The sequence below is a fragment of the Uranotaenia lowii genome, chromosome 2 (assembly GCF_029784155.1).
Source record: "Uranotaenia lowii strain MFRU-FL chromosome 2, ASM2978415v1, whole genome shotgun sequence".
Classification (NCBI taxonomy): domain Eukaryota; kingdom Metazoa; phylum Arthropoda; class Insecta; order Diptera; family Culicidae; genus Uranotaenia; species Uranotaenia lowii.
The window spans coordinates 9,888,127-9,911,823 of NC_073692.1; the positions used below are offsets into that span (position 1 = coordinate 9,888,127).

Below are 23,697 nucleotides of genomic sequence, written 5' to 3' on the forward strand. Positions count from 1 at the left end.
AAACTAGTGTGCATCATTCGACATCAAGTGAGTTAAAAAAATGTTTAAATGATTCAAAGCTATAAACCAAAGACTATTTCGCCGAAAGAAACATTGAAAAGTAACCAAATCCGTGGTATTTCACATATGGGACTGTTATTCAGGTATATTTCATATAGGACTGCCACGAATTGATATTTTTTTTTCGAAATTTCTAGAACAAAACCTCTTTTTTAGTCTTTTATGTTGAAGCCTTATGTTGACCTAAAATGACGAAAATTCATATAGGACTGTTATGCGAGTAAGGGCAGTCTGAAAAGGAAGCAAAAATAGTGTTTTTTTTACCAGTTTTGATAAGTTCTTTTGTTTCCATGTTGTTAGAAGTGCTTGCTATCTCCATATGTGAGTGCAGTTGTTCGACCATTGTTTGTTTTCGATGCAAAAAAAGAGATTTATTGTCATTATTTCTTTCATAACTCTTCAAGGTGTTAATGGCCCACTTTGGTGTCTTCAGATGAAAGTTGCATCATAAATCGAGCTAAACAATGGTATTTTTTGCAAAATATTCGGTGGTGCAGACGGTACTTTTAGACGCCATTTAAAGTTTATTTACAACTTTTCATGTTGAAGGTCATTATTTAATTTTTTTCAACTATTCTATTTGGAAAGCTGATAAAATTTCAATGCATTTTGATGTGCTATTTTATAATTTCCGTTGAGAAACAACAGAGTTATGTAGCTTTGAAAAATGGTTATTTTTTATTTACAAAAAAATCTAACCGAAGCTAACTCAAAAAATAAAAATGTTAGAAATCTGAAAAAATACATGTGTTTTTAAGTCGCAAAAATGAACCAAATTTTCAATTTTGGGGAAAATCTGAAGACCCCCGGCGCAAACCCGTCAGATAATAAAAAAAAATCCCCAACTGTCACTTGGATTGTTTTTATTTCACTTTCCATTTCACGCGAAACGACCGCCTGACGCCTGTTCAAATCTGAGTTATTGTTTTTAGATTTCATGCCTCGCCGAGCTACCTACTTCAGTCAGCTACCTATTTGCGGTTCCACTTGAAGAATGTTTCGTCTAGTTCTAACTTAGTAATAATAAATTCTTCAATCTGACATCCTTCTTCCCCCCGTATTGTGGATCGGTAAACGACGGCGATTGTAATTCGATACACCTTCCCTCTGACAACTTCACAGCAGAGCCAAACCTATTTTTCTGTTGTTGATTCTGTTTGAATTGAATGTTCTCCATCCAATCAAGGTACCTTCGGGGGTCCTAACCAAACAAATAAGAATATGCAAAAATTCAAAGCAAACTTACCGCAAAAAACACAGGCGTTTCCGAATGCCAATCATCAGCTGAGCTGACATCCGATCAATACGCCAAATAGTGGGTTAGTTCACGTCACCCTATACCTTCAATCGACACCACCGTCTGTTTGGCGAAGCGAATTGAATTAATTGAGCAAATTGAATTCTCTTAAAACGCGAAAAACACAAAGAAGTTGATGTTCTCGGATGACTTCATTTACATCGAGTCAATGTTTCTATCGGAACAGAACCAATTGATCATCATGATCGTCATCATCAATGGGAATTAGAAAGAAACTTGGGTTGACCCGTTCCGAGGGTTGTTATTGGATATTTCAATATCTACAACAAGGAAAGTGAATGATTGGTTTTATCAGTTCTTAGGGCATGGAAGATTGTTCTATTGGACTATGCTCGAGATCTGTCAATCGTTTTACAAAATAAAAAAAATATTGTCATCAGCAACACTGCAATTTCATGCGTGTGTAGACGTGTTTAGCATAAAGCATGTTTAGGCTTACTAAGTACTAACTCTTTGAAGCGAATGTGTCATCTGGTGATCCACAAGGTTCTCATCTTGGCTTGATACTGTTTATTTTATTTGTTAACGATGCCAACATCTAAATCATTCTTGAATATCTCGATTTACGCAGACGGTTTGAAATTTTTTCTTAAGCTACGAAAATTCTCTGTGTTCAATGTGACTTAGGGACCGTTCACTAATTACTACTACTAGTTGTTGGTCTGGATCGAACGAAATTGACTGAAGATTACCAGCCTTGGACCGTAGTCAATATCTCCTTTGGGTACATCTTACCGATATACCGTATACAGTACTTCTGAATTTTTAACGTCAATTGACAGATATATTTTAGAGCTTTTACACACATTTTTTTAAAATATTCAAATATGTACATAAAACCCAAAAAGAATGATGAAAAATTTTCACATTTCTCAATAGGTCATACTTTACGTAAAAACATAGGGATGGTGGGAGGTTTTCACATTTCCTTACGATAAATATTTACAATATCAATACAATGTTACATTCAGTTTTCGTCAAACATGGTCATACGAAACCAATTACTCATATTTTTTTCTTCTTACTACCTGTTTATTGTTTATTGTCGCTTTTAGCTTTCCATCAAAACAATATTTTAATTTGAGAAATTTAGAGCAAATGGAAGTGGCGCGTTATGACGCCACCGATTTCAATCCATATTATCTCGAAAACTACTTCATCAGGGAAAAAAAAATTAAGAATCAATATGAGGCGCTTTTGATTATAGACTGTTCCGATAATTATAAATACACTTTAAACTTAAATCTACTAAAATTTTGGTACTGTTGTTAGCATCCAAGTGAAGTAAGCGTTGTCATTTTTTTTTATAATTTTTCAAGCAGGTTCAACCCGCGTTTAGAAGTATGGAGATCAGTGACTTATGCAGATTCCCTGAAACGCGATATAGGAAATCTGGCCCTGCACAATGGAGAAGAAAATCAAGGATTATTACCAATGACATCCTTCGGCATCAGTACGGGATGTGACTAAGAAATTAGATACCTCATCGACTAACGTTATAAGTGTCGAAAAGAGAATTGAACTTCGGACCCTCCGGAAGCAAAAGAAGCAAAAATGTTGTACCAAACAGGCTGAATTCGTGAAATCGAGGGCTCGTAAACTCTACGACAAACTTCTGATCAAGAAATAGGGTTGAGTTATCTTGAATGATGAAACCTACATTAAACTTGACTATAAACCATTTACATTGAAAAATTTGGAAAAGAGCAAGCCATATGTGAATGCGGTAAAACGTCTCGTCCATTCATAAGCACTAGTAAAATTAATGGCCAAAATTCCGTGCAAAAGTATTTACAAAAAAGGCTACTGCCCTTTATCAAATATTGCATAACATCCATCTTTTGGCCTGATCTCGCATCATGCCACTACTCTCAGGATGCATTAAAGTGGTATGAAGTCAATAAGGTCACATGCATATGTTTACCGAAAGACATCAACCCACCAAACTGTCCAGAGATTCGTCCAATTGAAACTTTTTGGGCTTTGACGAAGGCAAATCGGAGGAAATACATCAAACCAGGCGACAGTGTTGAAAAATTCAAGGAAGATTGGCCTAAAGTGATAAAAATAGTCGGAAAAGCACTGTCCAGAAGCTGATGAGTAGTGTAAAGAAATATGTAAAAGAACTCACCTACCCTACAAAAATTAATGCTAAATGAATTATACATGGGAAGAAAACACGATTTGCAGTATGTTTGAGAATAAAATGTGTTTTTTAAATCATTGTTTATTTAATTGAAGAAAAAAGGGAATAAATAATTTTCGAAACAGTATATATGCATTTTTAAACGTGCTTCTTTGATAGAAAATAACAATTCTAAATTCTATAAGCAATTTACCAAAACATTCCTGAAGCTTTGTCCTTTTACGTTAAAATCGGTCGGATTTTCCGGTAGTTGACAATGCCGTTTTCGCTGAATCAAAGCAATCGAAAGATTCCTTTTAATTTAACCACGGTAGTTGATTAAAAGAGGATCTTTCGATTGCTTTGATTCAGTAGAATTATTCAACCAAGTAGGCTCGCAACACATAATAGAACGCAGTTTTCGTTAATTTTTTTGTATCGATTCTAGAAGAAGGACGGATTTTTGTTTATCGCCGCGATTAATTGTAAATTCATGAATATGACATTTTTTGGCGAGTTTTTTTCCGTTTCGAGCCATTATGGCATTAGGCTCCTCTTCAGTGGACACACAAATTCGAATTTAAATGATAAATTTCAACTTAATTAACAATTTTAATATCTTACAATTTACTGGCCTGAACTTGGAAGACTATTGATACCCAACACCGGATTAGAGGGGGGGTTGAAATAGAGCAAAAATTTTGCTCTAAACAATTGGATATCAAAACAAGCAAACTATTACTTAATATTCAAAATTCTTGAAATTCCAAACTAAGATGGGAGTCCCCCAAAAATACAAATTAAATCCGGTTTTGTAGCGTATGTAATTCAAATTTTATTGAATTAAATTTCTCCACGGCTCGATGATAAAACATTTTCAATAATTTTTTTTCCGTCATGCCTCCTTTCAAAAGAAATTTTAAACAAATTTTTTCTCAGTTCTTAAATATTAAGTGGGGAAACATACATAAGGGTTAACAATTTAATTCACATTAGAAAGAACGCTATACAAGTGACATATATGTAAGTCCCTTAGCGTCAAAGAGTTATATGTGCATCAAAGCTGTTTTCGAGAAAACGTGCTTCAAAGTTTTTCAGAAAGTGGTAACTTTTGTTTGGTTGAAAAAATATTAAGGAAAAATTTGATAAATCTGAAAGTATCACGATATATAATTCGAATGATACAATCGTTTTTGATTATAATCTCAAAATTAACCATTTTTTGCACTTTTATCCCTTTGGTTCTGAAGGCCTCATATGGGTCAAGCAAACGGTAGAATGGTAAAGGTTTCATACCTTCAAACTTTTGATTAAGCTCTAAATACTTACAAATCACAATTTTTTTGAGGCAGTTGTCAAAAATCTTATGATGTTGGAAAGAATATATTTTTGCACTATTATGAGATAAATTCCAAATTTTCAGTTTTAAAACTGCAAATTAACAATAATCCTGTTTCTTTTTTTTAATTCAAGGTTTGAAGTTTTTTAATATTTTAATTTTTTTTTAAATTTTTTTAGGAATTCAACAGACAGCTGTCGTTCGTCTATTGATCGAGTTTTGAATTATGATTCTGCTTGTTTTCTATCAGACACAATCTATGATTTAATTGAATATCATAATGCTCATAATTTTTCCTAAAGTTTGAGGCGTTTTAATAAAGAAATGACAAAAAATGATCTTTTTCATATCATCCATTCATTTTCTAAAGTGTGTTTTGATTTGATTTATTATTAAAATTATAGACTGATTTTGAATTCTTATCAAGATGACTAAACCTAGCTCTGGCACTGGATTTTTTATTGAAATGCTTTATTGTTGAATTCTGTTTGATTTCATTCCTAATGTTTAAAATTGTTCGTGTTCAAAAGTTGATAAAAATCATTTATTAATTATTTGAGTTGTGTTGTATTTCACATGGATTTTATAAGAGAGCCCAACCCATCCAGAGAGTAAAGATATTTACTTATTGTATCTGAATATATATTATTCCTGTCTAAAAATCCACCGATATCCAATTTTTTATAAGTTGGATCACTCAGTTTTAACCCAAATGAATCAATAAAAAAAATTTCCGGTTCAAAATAATAGTTTCAAGTAGTCTCACCCAAATAGCGTAAATTTTTGGTAACTTTCTTTCCAATTTAAAGACAGAAAACATCATAACTACCTATATGGATGAATGATTTGTATTTATTAAAACTCTAATTTCATAATCAAAATGAGATGTCAAATTAAAAAAAAAACATATTTTTGAAGAAATAAAATGTCATAACAGATTAAATATTATCTACGTGACACTAACTTTTGGCTGTCAAAGCGTAAAGTCTTCAATTTTTGTTCGCTAAACACAACAAGATGTTTGAACTACATATCTGCAAATAATTAATTGATCATCGAATACATATTACATATCATCGAATCACAAGTAAATTAATAACGTTTTTTTATATTTTTTTTCTCACAGTTAAATTGTTCTATGAAAAAAGAAACAACCAACAAATGAAATCGTTCCAAAAACTTATAAAAAAAAATACCAATCTTTCAATTGCGATTTAAGAATAATGTTCATATTCAAACGAGTTTTGTTTTATAACTTCTGTTTAAATAGCAATTTAACGCTATTGCGTTATTCAACGCCATTTACACAAGTGAACGAAGTAGGCTTGTTGAAAACTAAACAAATGCCAAATTACTATGACTGCTGTTGAGATTCATCTGATTGTATTTAAACAGTTTCAGTTAATTAGCTTACTTGTACAAAAACAACCTTCTGCCACCTTCCTAAAAAATTAGAAATCGTGTTACTGTTTTAAGCAAACAATTGGCTCGTTAACATCAAAAATCTTATCAACATCATCAACTTCCACAAACAAGCTCGTTTTGTCACGTTTTGTCATAAAAATAACACTTCTCGCTGGCATATCGGCCGACTTGAACATAACCAGGTGGATCATGTTTTCATTTCCCTTCCTCTTCACTTGGCTTAGCAGATCGGGCTACTTGGATATTGTTTTGAGTTTTCCCCGTGCCCAAAAAACAAAATCAAGGTTCGTTCGGAGTAAAATGTTGGAAGAATTTGGTCGATCTCGTTTATCGCGTGTGTAATTTTTGACAGAACATATATTGTACAAATTTCGAAATTCAAGCCTATCGAACATGACTGGTTGGTGCCTTTTCGGAGTGGTATCGGTGGAAAATTGGGGAAAGGTTAAAAAAGATTATCGGCAACGCATCGCCGTTAATTTTACTCGCGTGGGGAGCTGCTCATGATCTTTACACCTAATTAAGCCAGCGGAACTGCGAGTGTGAATTTCATGGAGACAATTCCACTACGTCTTCGTTAGCGGAATGTTTCGTATTGCAAGTGTTGTTTAGTTTGGTTCAGGGATAACTGCGTAAAAACTAAATTCGTTTCTTTTCGAAAATTATTTACAATTTTTTTTATCGAAATGAAAGACACACCTGAAACCTAACAAATTTATGTTAAGATGTGAAAATATTTCTTGGTAGTTTAAGAATCCTAGAAGTTCCCCTGGTAGAATCATTAGGTCACTTCTGTTTGTCAATTAAATTTAATAATTATCTTTATTGGAGAAACTGTTAAAATTAAAGTCAAAACAAATATTAAATACTAATAAATGGACAGTCCCTAAACATAAACGACCTTATGGTGCAATTTAGAGAAGTTGAAAGGCGGTTGGAACTACTATTAAAAATCAAAATGTGCAACCTATTCGAGGCGTTAACCTGTCAAAGGCTCCACCGAACGGCCTGTCAAACATAATTCGTCTCATTTAGGCAAACTTCGACCCCACCATTTTTGGGGACCCCAGTGAGGCGACGCGACGTTCGGTTTGGTGTCTCAATTGATGACTTGCTACCTTCGGGAAACGAAAAATTAACATACTTAATCAGCCAGCACGCGTCAAATCTCTTTCCACTGTCAATCACCTGTGGCAGTCGCCGTCATCGTCTGAGGAGTAGGAGAGTTTCGATTTTTATTTGATTAGTCCCGCCTCAATTTTTGTCAATCCTGGGGGCCTTGCGGATGACCTTGTGGCTAGGCAGCGCCCCAACGTCGAGAAAGAAAACCGGAGATATACCGGATTAGCCAAATGCAGTGCCTCGAGGGATTTGGTGGATTTATTGGAATTTGTTTTTGTTTTTAACACATAAACTAGATTCCTCTAGGCAGCAAGCCATGCGTCAGGTACTATAAAACTACCAAAAAACGTCGTCCAAACTGGATCAGTAGGCTGTAGGTCGAAGCTCCAAAATTGGTGCACCGTCAAAGCAATTTGCATCGCTTGCTACCACTTTTCAAACGGATGGCAAATACCCACCCATTATAAACATTTGGAACGATTTATTTATTGCTATAGCTACCAGAGATTAATCGCCGTTTATGTTGGATAATATTAACAAATCGTTCATCGAGGTGACACTAATTAAAGTTCTTGAAAATTTGCTTGTTTGCATTTTAAAAGAAATGGGAAGGATCATTTCTTGATCGATAGGTCTACAGCCAAAAGAAAGAGTGACAAAAATGGGAAGGATATATTTTCATAGTAAGAAAATAGGCGTTGGTCTCTCTTCAGATTTAGGAAATAACCCGGGTTTTCGGATTACTAATATCGTGTTTCGATGTTTACTTTCCAATTATTAGATCATAATTCTTCCATTTCATTGCCTTCAATCATAAGAAAACACGGAAAAAGTATAGTTTCTCCAACAGTATTTCGCCTATATTTAACTATATTTCTGATTATAGACTGTTCCAGAAATTATAATAAGCACACTTTCCAAACAATAAAGAAAAAATTCATAAAATTTTATTTGTTTTATTTGGCATCTTTATTGGTGTCCTACCCAACACTGTACTCTTATTTGATGAAAATCTTTAACCATAAGCACTTTTCCTCGAAAATGACTCATAAGCTTCTGCACAGTTGCATTACTTACCATTTTCACCACTTTTGGTCAATTCTTTTTAAATTTTCCGATGTCATCTGCTAATTTTATGTATTTTCGTGACTATAATTGGACAAAGCCCAAAAAGTCTCGATTTTCGGGAAAAACGCCAAATGAAAAGGCTTGTTGCGAGGATTTTTGAAATCAATGAAAGAGAGATCTAGTAATTGGTAAAAGTAACCAGCACTAGTAACTATGAAACAGTAAAATTTCGAAATTCTCGGGAAAACGAAAAATAAGAGGGCTTGTTGCGAGGAATATTAAAATCAGTGTTGAAGAGTTCTTGTTACTGAATATATCAAACATAAAAATTGACAAAATTGGCAAAATTGACAAAATTGACAAAATTGACAAAATGGACAAAATTGACAAAATTGACAAAATTGACAAAATTGACAAAATTGACAAAATTGACAAAATTGACAAAATTGACAAAATTGACAAAATTGACAAAATTGACATAATTGACAAAATTGACAAAATTGACAAAATTGAAAAAATTGACATAATTGACAAAATTGACAAAATTGACAAAATTGACAAAATTAACGAAATTGACAAAATTGACAAAATTGACAAAATTGACAAAATTGACAAAATTGACAAAATTAACAAAATTGACAAAATTGACAAAATTGACAAAATTGACCAAATTGACAAAATTGACAAAATTGACAAAATTGACAAAATTGACAAAATTGACAAAATGGACAAAATTGACAAAATTGACAAAATTGACAAAATTGACAAAATTGACAAAATTGACAAAATTGACAAAATTGACAAAATTGACAAAATTGACAAAATTGACAAAATTGACAAAATTGACAAAATTGACAAAATTGACAAAATTGACAAAATTGACAAAATTGACAAAATTGACAAAATTGACAAAATTGACAAAATTGACAAAATTGACAAAATTGACAAAATTGACAAAATTGACAAAATTGACAAAATTGACAAAATTGACAAAATTGACAAAATTGACAAAATTGACAAAATTGACAAAATTGACAAAATTGACAAAATTGACAAAATTGACAAAATTGACAAAATTGACAAAATTGACAAAATTTACAAAATTGACAAAATTGACAAAATTGACAAAATTGACAAAATTGACAAAATTGACAAAATTGACAAAATTGACAAAATTGACAAAATTGACAAAATTGACAAAATTGACAAAATTGACAAAATTGACAAAATTGACAAAATTGACAAAATTGACAAAATTAACAAAATTGACAAAATTGACAAAATTTAAAAAATTGACAAAATTGACAAAATTGACAAAATTGACAAAATTGACAAAATTGACAAAATTGACAAAAGTGATAAAATTGACAAAATTGAAAAAAATGACAAAATTGACAAAATTGACAAAATTGACAAAATTGACCAAATTGACAAAATTGACAAAATTGACAAAATTGACAAAATTGACAAAATTGACAAAATCGACAAAATTGACAAAATTGACAAAATTGACAAAATTGACAAAATTGACAAAATTAACAAAATTGACAAAATTGACAAAATTGACAAAATTGGCAAAATTGACAAAATTGACAAAATTGACAAAATTGACAAAATTGACAAAATTGACAAAATTGACAAAATTGACAAAATTGACAAAATTGACAAAATTGACAAAATTGACAAAATTGACAAAATTGACAAAATTGACAAAATTGACAAAATTGACAAAATTAACAAAATTGATGGATCAGACAAAATGACAAAAATGACAAAAACGACAAAAATTACATGGAAGATAAAAACTACACAAATGCAAAACATATTGACAAAATTGATGAAGCATATTGATAAATTGGATGAAATTTTCCAAATCGACCATTTTGTTCAAATTGACATTAGGGTAAATGTACCCAATCTTGGCCCCTAAGGCATGGTTGACTAGATTTCCCATGATTGTAGTCTTCCTGTAATGTGTACCTTCAAAAGTCCTTCGACAAATATGATTGCTTACTAGCCTGAAATGCAGTAAAAATATGTCTTTGCTTGAAAGCGGTTGATAATTTGAGATAAACCTGATGAAACTTTTGATTGAAATGCTCCTTATTGTAGCCCCCGCGCCGAATTTTGGCCCTTTATAAGTTCCTTAAATTGGCCGTCTCTAGGAAAAACTTGTCTCACTAACACAACAACAGCCCCCATGAATTCATTGAAAATATCCCGAAAGGAAGCACATCAATGTTCTGTATTATTTTCAAAAAGTCGGAAGTACGAAATGTCAATCAATTTTTATAATTGATATCTGCATGTAGAATTATAATCTTACGTAAAAAAGCTTTACTTGTTTATTTCAGGTATTGTGTGTTTATAATTTCTATTATAAGTTCCAAACTATTGCATTGGTTAACATAAATATGTTCATTAATCAAGCAAAAAAATCGTTTGCATTATCCTTAACATGCAATCATGATAGATCTGTTTCCATTGAAGTTAACAGGTTAACATAAGATAGTAAATATTCATATTTTTTTTTATTCCACTCCCATAAAAGGAGGACCGACATTTTAAAAACCATTATGATCGAGGCAAGAAGCAAGCTAAAGCTAAAATTTAAGTCAGCGAACAATTCTTTGAATCATACATATTTAAAATGTCGCCCTTAGGAATTTTCTAGCAATCGTTTGCGTACACCGGGATAGCAAAACAAGACAAACTTTCGCTCACTCCAGCCAGCCTGATAGAAATAGATTGCATCTCACTCATTCGTTTGGAAACTATAGGCAATGGAAGCGAACAGCAAATTCCAAAGCTGGGTGAAATTCAAGCTGCATCCCACTCGCACTCATGCAAATTCATCACCCAAACTCGGCAGCGCTTCTTTCGCATATTCCTTTCCTACAGAGAACAAACGTAATCACCTCCTGCGGATGCACAGTGATGTATAATAAAAAACAAACTTGGTCAAAATATTATTTTTGATTTCACATGAAATTGCAAACAATAAAAATTCAAGTTCGTTACAACTTAGTATTTTCACATTGCAGTGCAATTATTTTTTTTAATAAACATAATATTTAGAGTATCATAACAAAAACAGTTCCTTTCAAAGCGACACATATGCAGCAAATGTCCATCTTCAATACAAATCAAATTAAATCAAAATACGTTAAACCTCATTTCCAAATGGTTTTTTTTGGGTATGGATATGGTAACTTCAACATTGAGATCCAAGATATCAATTCGGATTCTATTCCGGTAAATTAATTTATTGAGAGGTAAATTTTATTGAGAAGAAAAGTTCTCGAAATTTACCATAAAAGAACAGCTCAAATTAAAGCATTATAATTCCAATAAGATGCCAAATACGCTTGAGTCGGCTTGAGAGATAAATTAATTGATTATAGTTCAAAATACATTCATGATATTTTTAATTTATTTCAATCATTCATTTTACTTGTGACCGGCTTTTCAATTTCCAGACCACTGTGCACCGTCGGCCGACGAACGGCCGCCGGCTTCCAACTGCCTGCTGATGTCGTTTTCACACATACATGCATACTTCTATTTGTGGAATTTAATGCCAAGATTAGGCAAAAAATATGTTTACATTTTCTTGAATTCTAGATAGAAAATGTACGTTGTTTGGAGTAAGTTATAATTTTAGATTTTTTGCCATGTTTTGCTGCAAACAACGGTAATTTTTAGTGATTTTTCCTACGGAAGTGTGTTTTTAAAATCAATCCGAAGACGGCAGATGCACTAGCAAGGTAGGTTCATTTAAGATTTTTTGAGAAGATTCTCATTTTATTTGCAATTTGTCATGCGCAAAAAAATTATTACGCAGTCATTTGGATTCAATTGTGGACAAATGCTATGCAGAATGTTTCCATATGCGATTTCCTTTTATGTTTATTTTTTTTTTCATTTTTAGGCGTATGTTTGACATAAAAATCACTAAAATGCATTTTGGCATGCCAAGATTAGGAGCATGCCAAGTTAAGGCTCACTTACCCTACATACAAAATTGGAAAAAATTGATAAACTTGACTATATTTACAATGCGACAACAAAATTGACAAAATTGCAAAATTGATCAAATTGAAACAATTGACAAAATTGACATAATTTTCAAAATTCAAATTAAGCTAGAAATAATTACAATACCAATAAAAAAGAAAAAGAAAATATGTTTCTAAAACTATATTTATACTTATAACCATGACCCAGACTTGAGTAAATAATAATTATTACTGTAACGATTCAAATTGAATCAAAATCAAAAATTCTATTCAATATTTTTTTTCCGGAAGTCATTTATTAATTGTTTAAATATATGTTCCTTATTATGAATTTATTTGAAATTTTTTGAAAATAATTTCTAAGCGGTCTAGTTTACAAGTTTGATACCAAAAGTTTCGAAACACTGAAAAGCGAATACGAATTAAAATTTCAATAAAATAAGTATTTTATTCTTTGGACGTAAAAATCGGTGCAGAAATAAATTACAAAAAAATAAAATCAAATTTAATAAGAAATTTAATTTTCGTTTTTACTTTCCAACTATCGCATCATAATCCTTCTATTTCATTCAATCATAAAAAAATTGCTTAACGAATGTGTATAATCCTAAATTTGAATCCATTTTATAACCACGATGTCAAATGTTATAACTCTTTCGTCTTTTTTCTTCTAATTTCAGGCACACGTGGTAGCCGCCTTCGAACAAAGCCTCTCGAATATGACCCATCGTTTGCAGGCACTGACGGCAACAACGGAAAAGAAGGTAACAAAACCAATTTCCAACTTATTCAAAGTGAAAAGCGTTTTTTGCTAAACCGATTTTTTTTTATTTTAAATACTAACAGGACAGCGAAATACTCGAAATGCGGCAGACGATCGAACTGCTGCGGAAACAGTCCATTCAAGCCGGTCTAACCACAGCCCACATGCAGAGCATGGGCGTCCAGGTTAACGGGCAGGTCAATGGGAATGGGGTAATTTCCTTTGAAATCACTTATTTTTTTCTGATTTACTGATAACATTATTCTGATTTTAGAATGCTGAACCAGCTGCAGCTCAGACGATGCCAGCGGGAGCAGAAATACAGCGTCATCACAGTTCAGATTCGATGTGCTCGCTGAATTCCATCAGTTCCGGTTGTTCTGCTCAAGACAAGAAGAAAAAGAAAGGATGGGTAAGTTCCCTCTCTGACATCAATGTTCCAATTTTTTCTAAACAACCATTCTAAAAATTCCAGCTCCGAAGTTCATTCACCAAAGCGTTCTCACGCAATGCCAAAATCTCCAAAACAAACCGACACGTCAGCAGCCAATCGTCGAATTTGGACCAAAATCATCACAGCAGCAACCATCACCACCATCATCACCATCATCATCACCACAGCAACGGGAACAATAATACCGGAAACGGCACAAACGGGAACAATAATGCGCTGCCTTCTTCGAATGGTAGCGGCGGTAAAATTGTCGAGCAAACGCAATCGACGCACAACGCACAACAAATGCCACAATCGGTGTCATCGCCTACTAAGAGCGGAAGCCCGCTCAAATCGGTCACGCTGGTCGAAAATGGTGCGATTTGTTAATGAGGTTATATAGTTATAGGTTTTAATTTTTCATTTTTATAATTTTAGCCAAACCAATAGACGCCATAGAAGTGAACGGCAATCCCATGGTGGAGGACCTCAAGAAGCAGCTTCGTGAAAAGGACCTCGTTCTGACGGATATCAGATTGGAAGCACTAAATTCCGCATCCCAACTGGAATGTCTCAAAGATACGGTGATGAAAATGCGCCAAGAAATGATGAATCTAAAGCAGAACAATGAACGCCTCCAAAGGCTAGTAACTACGAGGTCTCTAGCTGGAAGCGAGGTATCCCTGGGCCCAGTCAGTCCTAGCGGATCAATGGGAGAACCTCGAAGGTACAGCTTGGCCGCAGATAATGGCATGTCTCGACCGCCTCTGGATCTCCCACAAAATCTAGACGAAACCGAGGAAGACAATATTCCACCGGCTCCTGCCCCTGAGCCCCCACCAGCACCCCTAAGTCCCGCCATCATAGCCGAGCTGTCCCCGACAATCGAACGGGTAGCTATGGTTGATGAAATCCTCACAACTCCCGCAGAAGATGTGGCCGATCCGGTCGACGGCAAAAAGATTGCTATCGCCGTCTATCTCGGCCAGCCAGAATCCTTCGGAAAATACGCCGAAGATATGAACGAATGTGATAACTACCAAACTGCCAACGGAGAAAAGTCAGAGACCGAGAACGGTATCGACCGAAACGGGCGTAAATCCATCTCCGACCCACAGGAAGTCGGTCCAACCGGCCCCAATGAATCCATCATCGCCTACACGTACATCTCCGGGAAAACCACCTGGCAAAACCTGGACTACATCGTGCGCAAAACATTCAAAGACTACCTGGGCAAAATAGACCCTGGAACGAATCTTGGACTGAACACCGATTCCATAACCTCGTACCACCTGGGCGAAGCCAAACGTGGTCCGGAAATGGGTTTCCCAGAGCTTCTACCCTGTGGTTACATCATCGGTCACGTGCGGACGCTCTATATCTGCCTTCAAGGTGTCGGAAGTCTAGCCTTCGAAAGTCTAATTCTGCGAAACATTGTCCATCGATACATCTCCCTGCTAACCGAGCATCGAAGGCTAATCCTCTGTGGACCCAGCGGAACCGGTAAATCTTATCTAGCGAGAAAGCTAGCCGAATTCCTGGTCGCCCGATCCGGTAGGGACAACCCAGCGGAAGCGATTGCCACCTTCAAGTAAGTCCCCTTCTTACCCACCCAAACCAATAATATAACAGCTCTCATCCCTTCATTTTAGTGTGGATCACAAGTCCTCTAAGGAGCTGCAGCAGTACCTGGGGCACATTGCCGAGCAGGCGTCGATGGCCAGTGGTGTTGAGGGCCCAGCTGAAGAGCTGCCGGCGGTCATCATTTTGGACAATCTGCACCACGCCTCTGCCCTCGGGGATGTGTTTTCCTGTCTGTTGAGTGCGACGGCCGCAAAACTGCCCTGCATCATTGGGACGATGTCGCAGGCTACGTGTAATACTACCAACCTGCAGCTGCACCACAACTTCCGATGGGTTAGTATATAGAACTATAATGCTATTTACACTAGATTAAGGAACAGAATTGGTTTCAAGAGTCAATTTTAAACTGGAAGAACTAAACATAATTTTAGAAAAAAAATTCCTACCTTAGTTATACAAATTCCAGTTCTACTTGATAAATATGTATAGGTTCTAATTTTGAGTAGCAAAAAAGGGCTTGAACATTAAGATAACTTGAGCATACGAAAGAAGGAAGCATTATTGTTTTGAACTTAAAGGAAGTTTGTACAAAGATTAACTAGTTGAAAAAACAACCTTCTGAGTACGATTTAAATTGCACCTAACTTATCATGTAGGAATCTTACGTCAGTACCTATATAAGGTACACCGGGGCAAGTGCAAACTCGGGGCAAGTGCAAACGTTCAACTTTTCTCTTTTACAAAAAAAAGTAAAAAATATTTCTTCTTCTAGAAATTGTTGTTTAGACCCAAACAAACAATCTGACATAGATAAACTAAACTTTCTTTAAATTTTTCACTAAAAACACGGCATTGTTTGATCACACACGAATTCAAGTACATACTAGACATGAATAGTGTGTTTTTGTTTAGCATATTTTAACTACAAAAAAGGGCATTCAAATCCGAATTTTCGTTAAAAGGTGAGTGTTGGAGACCGATATTCAAGTGAAAGCAGAAAATTTATGATAAATTTTCAGTACACCCCGAAAGTCGTGAAAATAATATTCGCTCTTGTCAACCCACACTGTGGGGCAAGTGCAAACAACACTACCGGGGTAAGTGCAAACGCACCTTTAAGCCATGTTACATCAGCCATTTCAGAAAATTTATCACCAAAATGGTTCAGCATTATATTAAAATGGTCAGAAGGGGTTTCCAAAGTGTTGTATCTGAAGCGGATGTTCAAAGTTCCGTAATGCCTTAGTAAATGAAGGTCTTTTGCTTAAAACAACAGTCACCAAAAATGGAGATCCAAAAAGTTATCAATATTACAAGAAAACAGCAAACATATTAATCAAAATTGATAAAACGTTCCGGAACATGTATTCAATTCATTTTAAGACCGATACACTGACTCATCTGTGAATTAGTTTGGAAAAAGTATTGCGTTTGCACTTGCCCCCATAAACGGGGCAAGTGCAAATTTTGAAATTTTTTCACAAAAGCACCGTTACTTTTTACCAACATTTTTTAATTTTTCACTTCCAACGGGAATTTGTTGAGAACTATTTTATTGATGCAACGAACGATAATTGATAATTTTTGAACATATACATATTTTTCTAGGACATGTGAAAGTTGAACTATGGTGAAAACCGTTTGCACTTGCCCCGGTGTACCTTAGTTGAAGGAGTTAAAATTTGATATTAAGTTCTTTTCCATTTGAATTTGAAAGATTCTCTCAGCTCATTATCTGAAGGAATAAATTAAAAAATAAATGATCGATGCTATAAAACCAAAAGGATGCATTCGAAATTTCAGAGCTAAATAATTCTTAAAGAATCATTTGTTTTGAAGCCAAAAACACGAAGTGTGTAGAATTTTGCTCAATGGTTGCTAAGATCAACAACTCTGAGTTTGGGAATTTTTCCTTTCAAATTACGTCATACTCCTCAATGTTATTAGATCAAAACAAGAAAGTTTAAATGGCAAATTCTGACCAACTTTACCCTTCTGAGTTTGAGGTTCTTAAAAGTTCTTTGCTTTTAGAGTTCGAGTATTTTTTGCCTGAAAAACATTTAATTCCCACAGTGATTATGTATTCACAAAATAAACACTATGCTTTAATTTTTGAAATGTTTAATAAGAAACGATTCATAACTCTTAAAAACAAAATATATTAAAGTTAAAGAAACCAAATATTTCGGCTTAAGTTCAGCAACAAAGAGAGGAAGGATCTTAGCTTTCTTCTTTGATGCTATCTGATTTAGTTTGATTTGATACTGCCATCGGATACTGAATCTATAGTTAAGCTTGTAAAAATTTCATTAATTGCTATTGATAAATTTAAGATAGTCTTTGATTTAGTAGTTCTGATTTTAGGATTAAATTTTGGGTTGCCATCTTTATCGTGAGTGAAAAAAGTACATTGAAGTCTTTTTAAGATTAAATTTTACAGAATTTGTTGATTCTCATCCTTCAAAAACTCCTGTCATAGATCATCCATATTTACATTAGATTCGAGGTTAGAACTTAAATGTAGGTTCTCATTATTAATTTTCAATACCTTAGCGGTGATATTGCTCATATCATGGTTGAGATTTTCTCAAAGAAATTTTGTATTATTTAAAAGGCTTCTAGTCCTCTAACATCTGTTAAAAAGGATTACTCTCAAATTGCCAATCACAATTTCAAATAAAAACATTTTCCAACTGTTCAAATTGTCCTAAATGTTATTGGGATTGCAACAAATTAACTCAAAAGACCACCTTAACAAGCAGGGGCTCGTAGTAAAAACTATCATTTATGGAAGCACGTTAAACATCCCAAATGAGATTAGATTGAATTACTTGTAGCACCCATAAAATAAAACATTATTCAATTTATTAAATTAAGCTCAAAATTTGCACATTTTCAATTATCATGGAATGTTTTATGAAACAATCAAGTATTGTTCTAAAAAACCTAGTTTAATAACATTCAAAAAATCACGAATCGAAAACCTTTAAAATTTACTTTTTGGAATTTCTTAGTCGATATTGTGTAGATATATTATACGCACTCAAGTGAATTCAAACTAAATTTTAAAATCCTTTACGCAGTCAGTAAAGAAGCATGCATTTAAGTAAGTGGTTTCGTGGGAAATGGCAAAACCAATCATCAAACAAAACCTTGCTATTTAAAATCCATTTTGATCTGATTTTTAAACAATCGCTATTGTTACTCATCTTTCATTAATGGATTAATAAGATGAAACTTCGTTATACTTTTCCTGGGCCTGGGATGATCCCTAAAAAAACCTTATACTTTTCCTATTATGTAGCACCGAACAGAAAAGCGACAGTTTTACTAGCGACACTTTTTACTAGCGAGATTTCTGTCATTCGCAGGTTTGTTTTTATTTTTTCAGTCCATAAGTTCGGTCACATAATTTGGTTTTTATCTGCATGCATAATACAAAACAGCTAAGGTTTTTGAAGCAAATTTTTATGCGAAATTTTATGCAAGGGCCTAGAAATAAAAGTAGGCGATGACTGAATGAAATCGCACGCGTTTTCTTTTGCTTTGCTAATAATGAAAATAATTCTCGTTTTTCATTTGAGTGAATCTTTACAAATTGACATTAAGTGGTATCAACGACAACGTATCGCCGGATATCAGGGATGACCTTGATTGCAGTCCTGTTCTAGTGCAAGTGATAAATAAGTAATTTTATTCAGTTAGAGTTTTTGTGAAAGGATTAATACAGTTTGGCTAACGTGGCACCAAGCTTCAACGTAATGGTCTAATGAATGATTTATCCCCCGAGCTAAGAGGGAAGATTTGGGTTGCTTTGATTGAAAAATGTGAGCACCGCAGAGCGGGACAAATCGCGTTTGTGACGTCATATTCACCCAAGTAAACATACCCGATCAGGAGAGCATATCAAAATTGTAACACAAACCCATCTCGACGAGATATTATTAATTTATTAGGATATAGCTTTGATTTCATAATCTTCGTTATGGTCCTTTTAGAAAAAAATGATTATATCTCTTTTGTTTTTGTCGGGCAAGCAAATGTCTCGAAAACTTTTATTGGAAGTTTGAATGGTCTCATTCCAATGCATCAGACATGGTTCTGTGAAAGCGTGCGGGCCTCTCAACCTGCAGGTCGAGGATCGAATCTCCTGGCTGGAAACACAATGCTTGAAAGTTTGAGTACAATTCAGGAGGAGGCAGGTACGTCAATCCATTCAGCGGGACAATTTTCGAATTTTGACCTGAAATTGAGTTTTTCGGCATGTACCAAAAAGGTACATATGCGTACCTTCTCTCAGAATTGAACGTACCTCAATAGTTTCAGAGTTATAGAACTATGTGATTGTCCCGTTGAATAGACGGTTCGATTTCAGGATCTCGCGTATTAAAAGAGCAAAAAAACATACTTTTTCCGGAAAATTGATGTACCTCGGAGGTACATCAAATTTCAATAACAATTTTTTGTCAAACTTTGAAATTTCTCATACTTAGTTATATAAACTTTTTTCCGGTGACTTTATATACTCAAACAAATATCATATTTGAGTTGCTTGAAGAATTTCAGGGCGATTTGATGCATTATTTGTCATACTTAAGTGTACTTAGTATGAAATTTTGCTTAAAACTAATTTTTATGTAGTTGAAAAGCAAATGTTGAATAATTTTGCTGTTTTTTGACCGATTTCCTTCGTTCTAGAAAATATCTGATGTACCTCGGAGGTACATCAAATTTCAATAACAATTTTTTATCAAACTTTGAAATTTCTCATACTCAGTTATATAAACTTTTTCCAGTGACTTTAAATACTCGAACAAACATCATATTTCATCAACTCAAATATGATATATAGTTTATATAACTAGGTATGACAAATTTCAAAGTTTGACAAAAAATTGTTATTGAACTAATAATCAAAGGTTTGAAGAACCTCTTAGCTGAATGAAACTATTATTTCAAAGTAGTCGAAGATTCCTTTGAATTCAGCTACAGTATTTGAAAGACCCAAATACTAGTATTTCACTAGCTACTTGCTAGCATCCTCAGTGGGTTATCGACTGAAGAAAGTGTATCATATCCCTCCCTTAAATTGTCCAAGCTAGGTAGCTCTGAATTATTTGTAGGTAAAAAGAACCTTCGAATGCTCGGCAAATGTGCCGTTGTCAGTTTCTTGGGCCTACCTACCCTTTTCTGGGTGTTGTCAGGTAGATTATTATTGTTACCCGCCCTATTTTGGGCGTTGTCAGGTAAATTATATTTCTTCCTACCTAAGAACTTGAACAGCCAACTATGACCTGGTCCGTTGTCTCCGTTCAACAGTTTAGCTGAATTTTGATTGAAAATTTCAATACTTTCCGCTACATCTAACTTCAGCGAATTACTGTTCAACGATCGAAGTAAAGAAATATTTTCTTGATCGATCAAATGGCCTGTTTCACAGATGTGTAATGCTACTGAAGATCTAGGATTCTGTGAAGGGAGAACTTTTTTCTTCGAATCTGATTTGGCAATTGCCAAATGTTCTTCGAATCTCTCTATTAACTTCCTTTTTGTTTGTCCAATGTATACCTTATCACAGTCAGAACAACTGATCTTGTACACACCGGATCTATGCAAAAGTTCCACCGGATCTTTTGTTGATCCTAAAATGGATTTCAATTGATTATTGGAACTACTAAAAACCAATTCAATATCAAATTTTGTTAACTTGGATCGTAATTCAAGAGCATTGAAGCTATTAAATTCCATCGATCTCCGTTGAAACTCGTTTTGAATTGGAGTTAAAGTAGTGAAGGATTTTCTCTGAAGAATTTTTTGTTTTTTGTTGATGATGGCTTGAATAGAACTGGAACTTAAGAATGGATACCAATCCAGTTCTATTCAAGCCATCATCAACAAAAAACAAAAAATTCTTCAGAGAAAATCCTTCACTACTTTAACTCCAATTCAAAACGAGTTTCAACGGAGATCGATGGAATTTAATAGCTTCAATGCTCTTGAATTACGATCCAAGTTAACAAAATTTGATATTGAATTGGTTTTTAGTAGTTCCAATAATCAATTGAAATCCATTTTAGGATCAACAAAAGATCCGGTGGAACTTTTGCATAGATCCGGTGTGTACAAGATCAGTTGTTCTGACTGTGATAAGGTATACATTGGACAAACAAAAAGGAAGTTAATAGAGAGATTCGAAGAACATTTGGCAATTGCCAAATCAGATTCGAAGAAAAAAGTTCTCCCTTCACAGAATCCTAGATCTTCAGTAGCATTACACATCTGTGAAACAGGCCATTTGATCGATCAAGAAAATATTTCTTTACTTCGATCGTTGAACAGTAATTCGCTGAAGTTAGATGTAGCGGAAAGTATTGAAATTTTCAATCAAAATTCAGCTAAACTGTTGAACGGAGACAACGGACCAGGTCATAGTTGGCTGTTCAAGTTCTTAGGTAGGAAGAAATATAATTTACCTGACAACGCCCAAAATAGGGCGGGTAACAATAATAATCTACCTGACAACACCCAGAAAAGGGTAGGTAGGCCCAAGAAACTGACAACGGCACATTTGCCGAGCATTCGAAGGTTCTTTTTACCTACAAATAATTCAGAGCTACCTAGCTTGGACAATTTAAGGGAGGGATATGATACACTTTCTTCAGTCGATAACCCACTGAGGATACTAGCAAGTAGCTAGTGAAATACTAGTATTTGGGTCTTTCAAATACTGTAGCTGAATTCAAAGGAATCTTCGACTACTTTGAAATAATTGTTATTGAAATTTGATGTACCTCCGAGGTACATCAATTTTCCGGAAAAAGTATGGTTTTTTGCTCTTTTAATATGCGAGATCCTGAAATCGAACCGTCTATTCAGCGGGACAATCGCATAGTTCTATAACTCTGAAACTATTGAGGTACGTTCAATTCTGAGAGAAGGTACACATATGTACCTTTTTGGTACATGCCGAAAAACTTAATTTCAGGTCGAAATTCGAAAATTGTCCCTCTGAATGGATTGACGTCTGATCGGGCTCTCCTTGCCTACAAGTAATGCGTGTTAGACCAAAAGTGCATACAAGCTTTTATGCAAGACTCATATTTTTTCATTTTGGTTGGTCTAATTTGCATTTGCATTTTGATTGAGATATAATCTTGGTATAATGCTATCGAGGGCTGATATAATTTAATTATGCTTGCATGGACTTTTTGTTATAATTTGAGATATTTTAACATCCTACGAGTACTAAATTATATCTCAGTTTGATAGGAAAAAAATGAATATCAAAATATCTCATCATAGGGCTTGTGATATAGCTCAGTTGGCAAGTCTGTTGTCTCCTGAGCCGATGTCCGCGAGTTCGAGCCCAAGAGTAAACATCGAACACAGTTGTACCGGATAAGTTTTTCAATAACGATCCGCCAACTGTAACGTTGATAAAGTCGCGAATGCCATAAAGATGGTAAAACGACTATAATCGAAACAAAAAAAAAAAAATATCTCATCATGATATAATATTGTTTTTCTCTTCTGATCGGGTGAGCACTAAAGCTTTGCATTTTATAGCTTTATTCCAGCATGCAAGTGCTAAATTACACAATATTAGCACATCAAGTGCAATTTTGCATTACAACTGCCCTTCGAGTGCTATGCTGCATCATATTAGTAATATAGCACTTTTTTTAAAATGTAACTAGCATTTTATCAGCTTTGTTCAATGCTTTTGAAATGCAACATACCTAGGTCTAAATCCGAATAACAAATGCTATATTTTCTAAGCATTAAACTGGCATCACACAAGCTTGCTTTAATGCATTTTCTCACATTGTAAGCACTACAGTGGCATTAGGTCAAAGCACATTAGCATTGATTGATGCTGAATTAATGTAAACTTAGGGCACTGGCCGATAGAAATTTGATTCAAATAGGGCTTTTTTCAAGGAAATATAACGTTTACCTGCTGGTTTTGATTATCAGATTATCGCTTCAGATTATCCTGATCAAATTAATGTACAATTTTGATTCCTTAATGTAAATAAACCATCCTGAACATTGAAACACTCTACAATCAATAACTAAGTTGGTAGAATTTCTTGTTTTAGTACAATCAGCGAGAGAATGAGAAGTTTTATAAATTTTTCTAATGAAATAGTAATCTCTCTGTTTGTGACATTCCAACTCTTTTTTTTTCTTAATTTGTATCAATTTGATGTCTGCTACAAAGTTGTTGCCAGGAAAATTTCCTATTAGATCATGTTATTGACATATGAAGTTGAAATAACGCTAAAGGTAAGACAAGCGTTTTCAAAGTGATTAGTATGATTTTGTCTTCGAAAAAAACCACCAATTTTTTTTTAACCTAAAGGTAAAAAAAAAATTCTAGATTCCCCGATGGATTCTTTAAAATTTTAGCTCAAATGAAAGGAGAAAGTCCCAACTTT

General features: G+C 34.2%; 1 protein-coding gene across 1 annotated transcript in view; it reads left to right on the forward strand.

Annotated features, from left to right (window-relative positions):
• Positions 1-23,697, forward strand: part of LOC129741048 (protein sickie-like) — a 121,668-nt gene that overhangs the window by 92,897 nt on the left and 5,074 nt on the right. The window contains exons 3-8 of the mRNA XM_055732747.1: positions 13,157-13,240; positions 13,323-13,451; positions 13,514-13,651; positions 13,715-14,048; positions 14,111-15,263; positions 15,325-15,589. Of these exons, the coding sequence (XP_055588722.1) occupies positions 13,157-13,240; positions 13,323-13,451; positions 13,514-13,651; positions 13,715-14,048; positions 14,111-15,263; positions 15,325-15,589 (2,103 nt within the window). The remainder of the gene's footprint in view (positions 1-13,156; positions 13,241-13,322; positions 13,452-13,513; positions 13,652-13,714; positions 14,049-14,110; positions 15,264-15,324; positions 15,590-23,697) is intronic.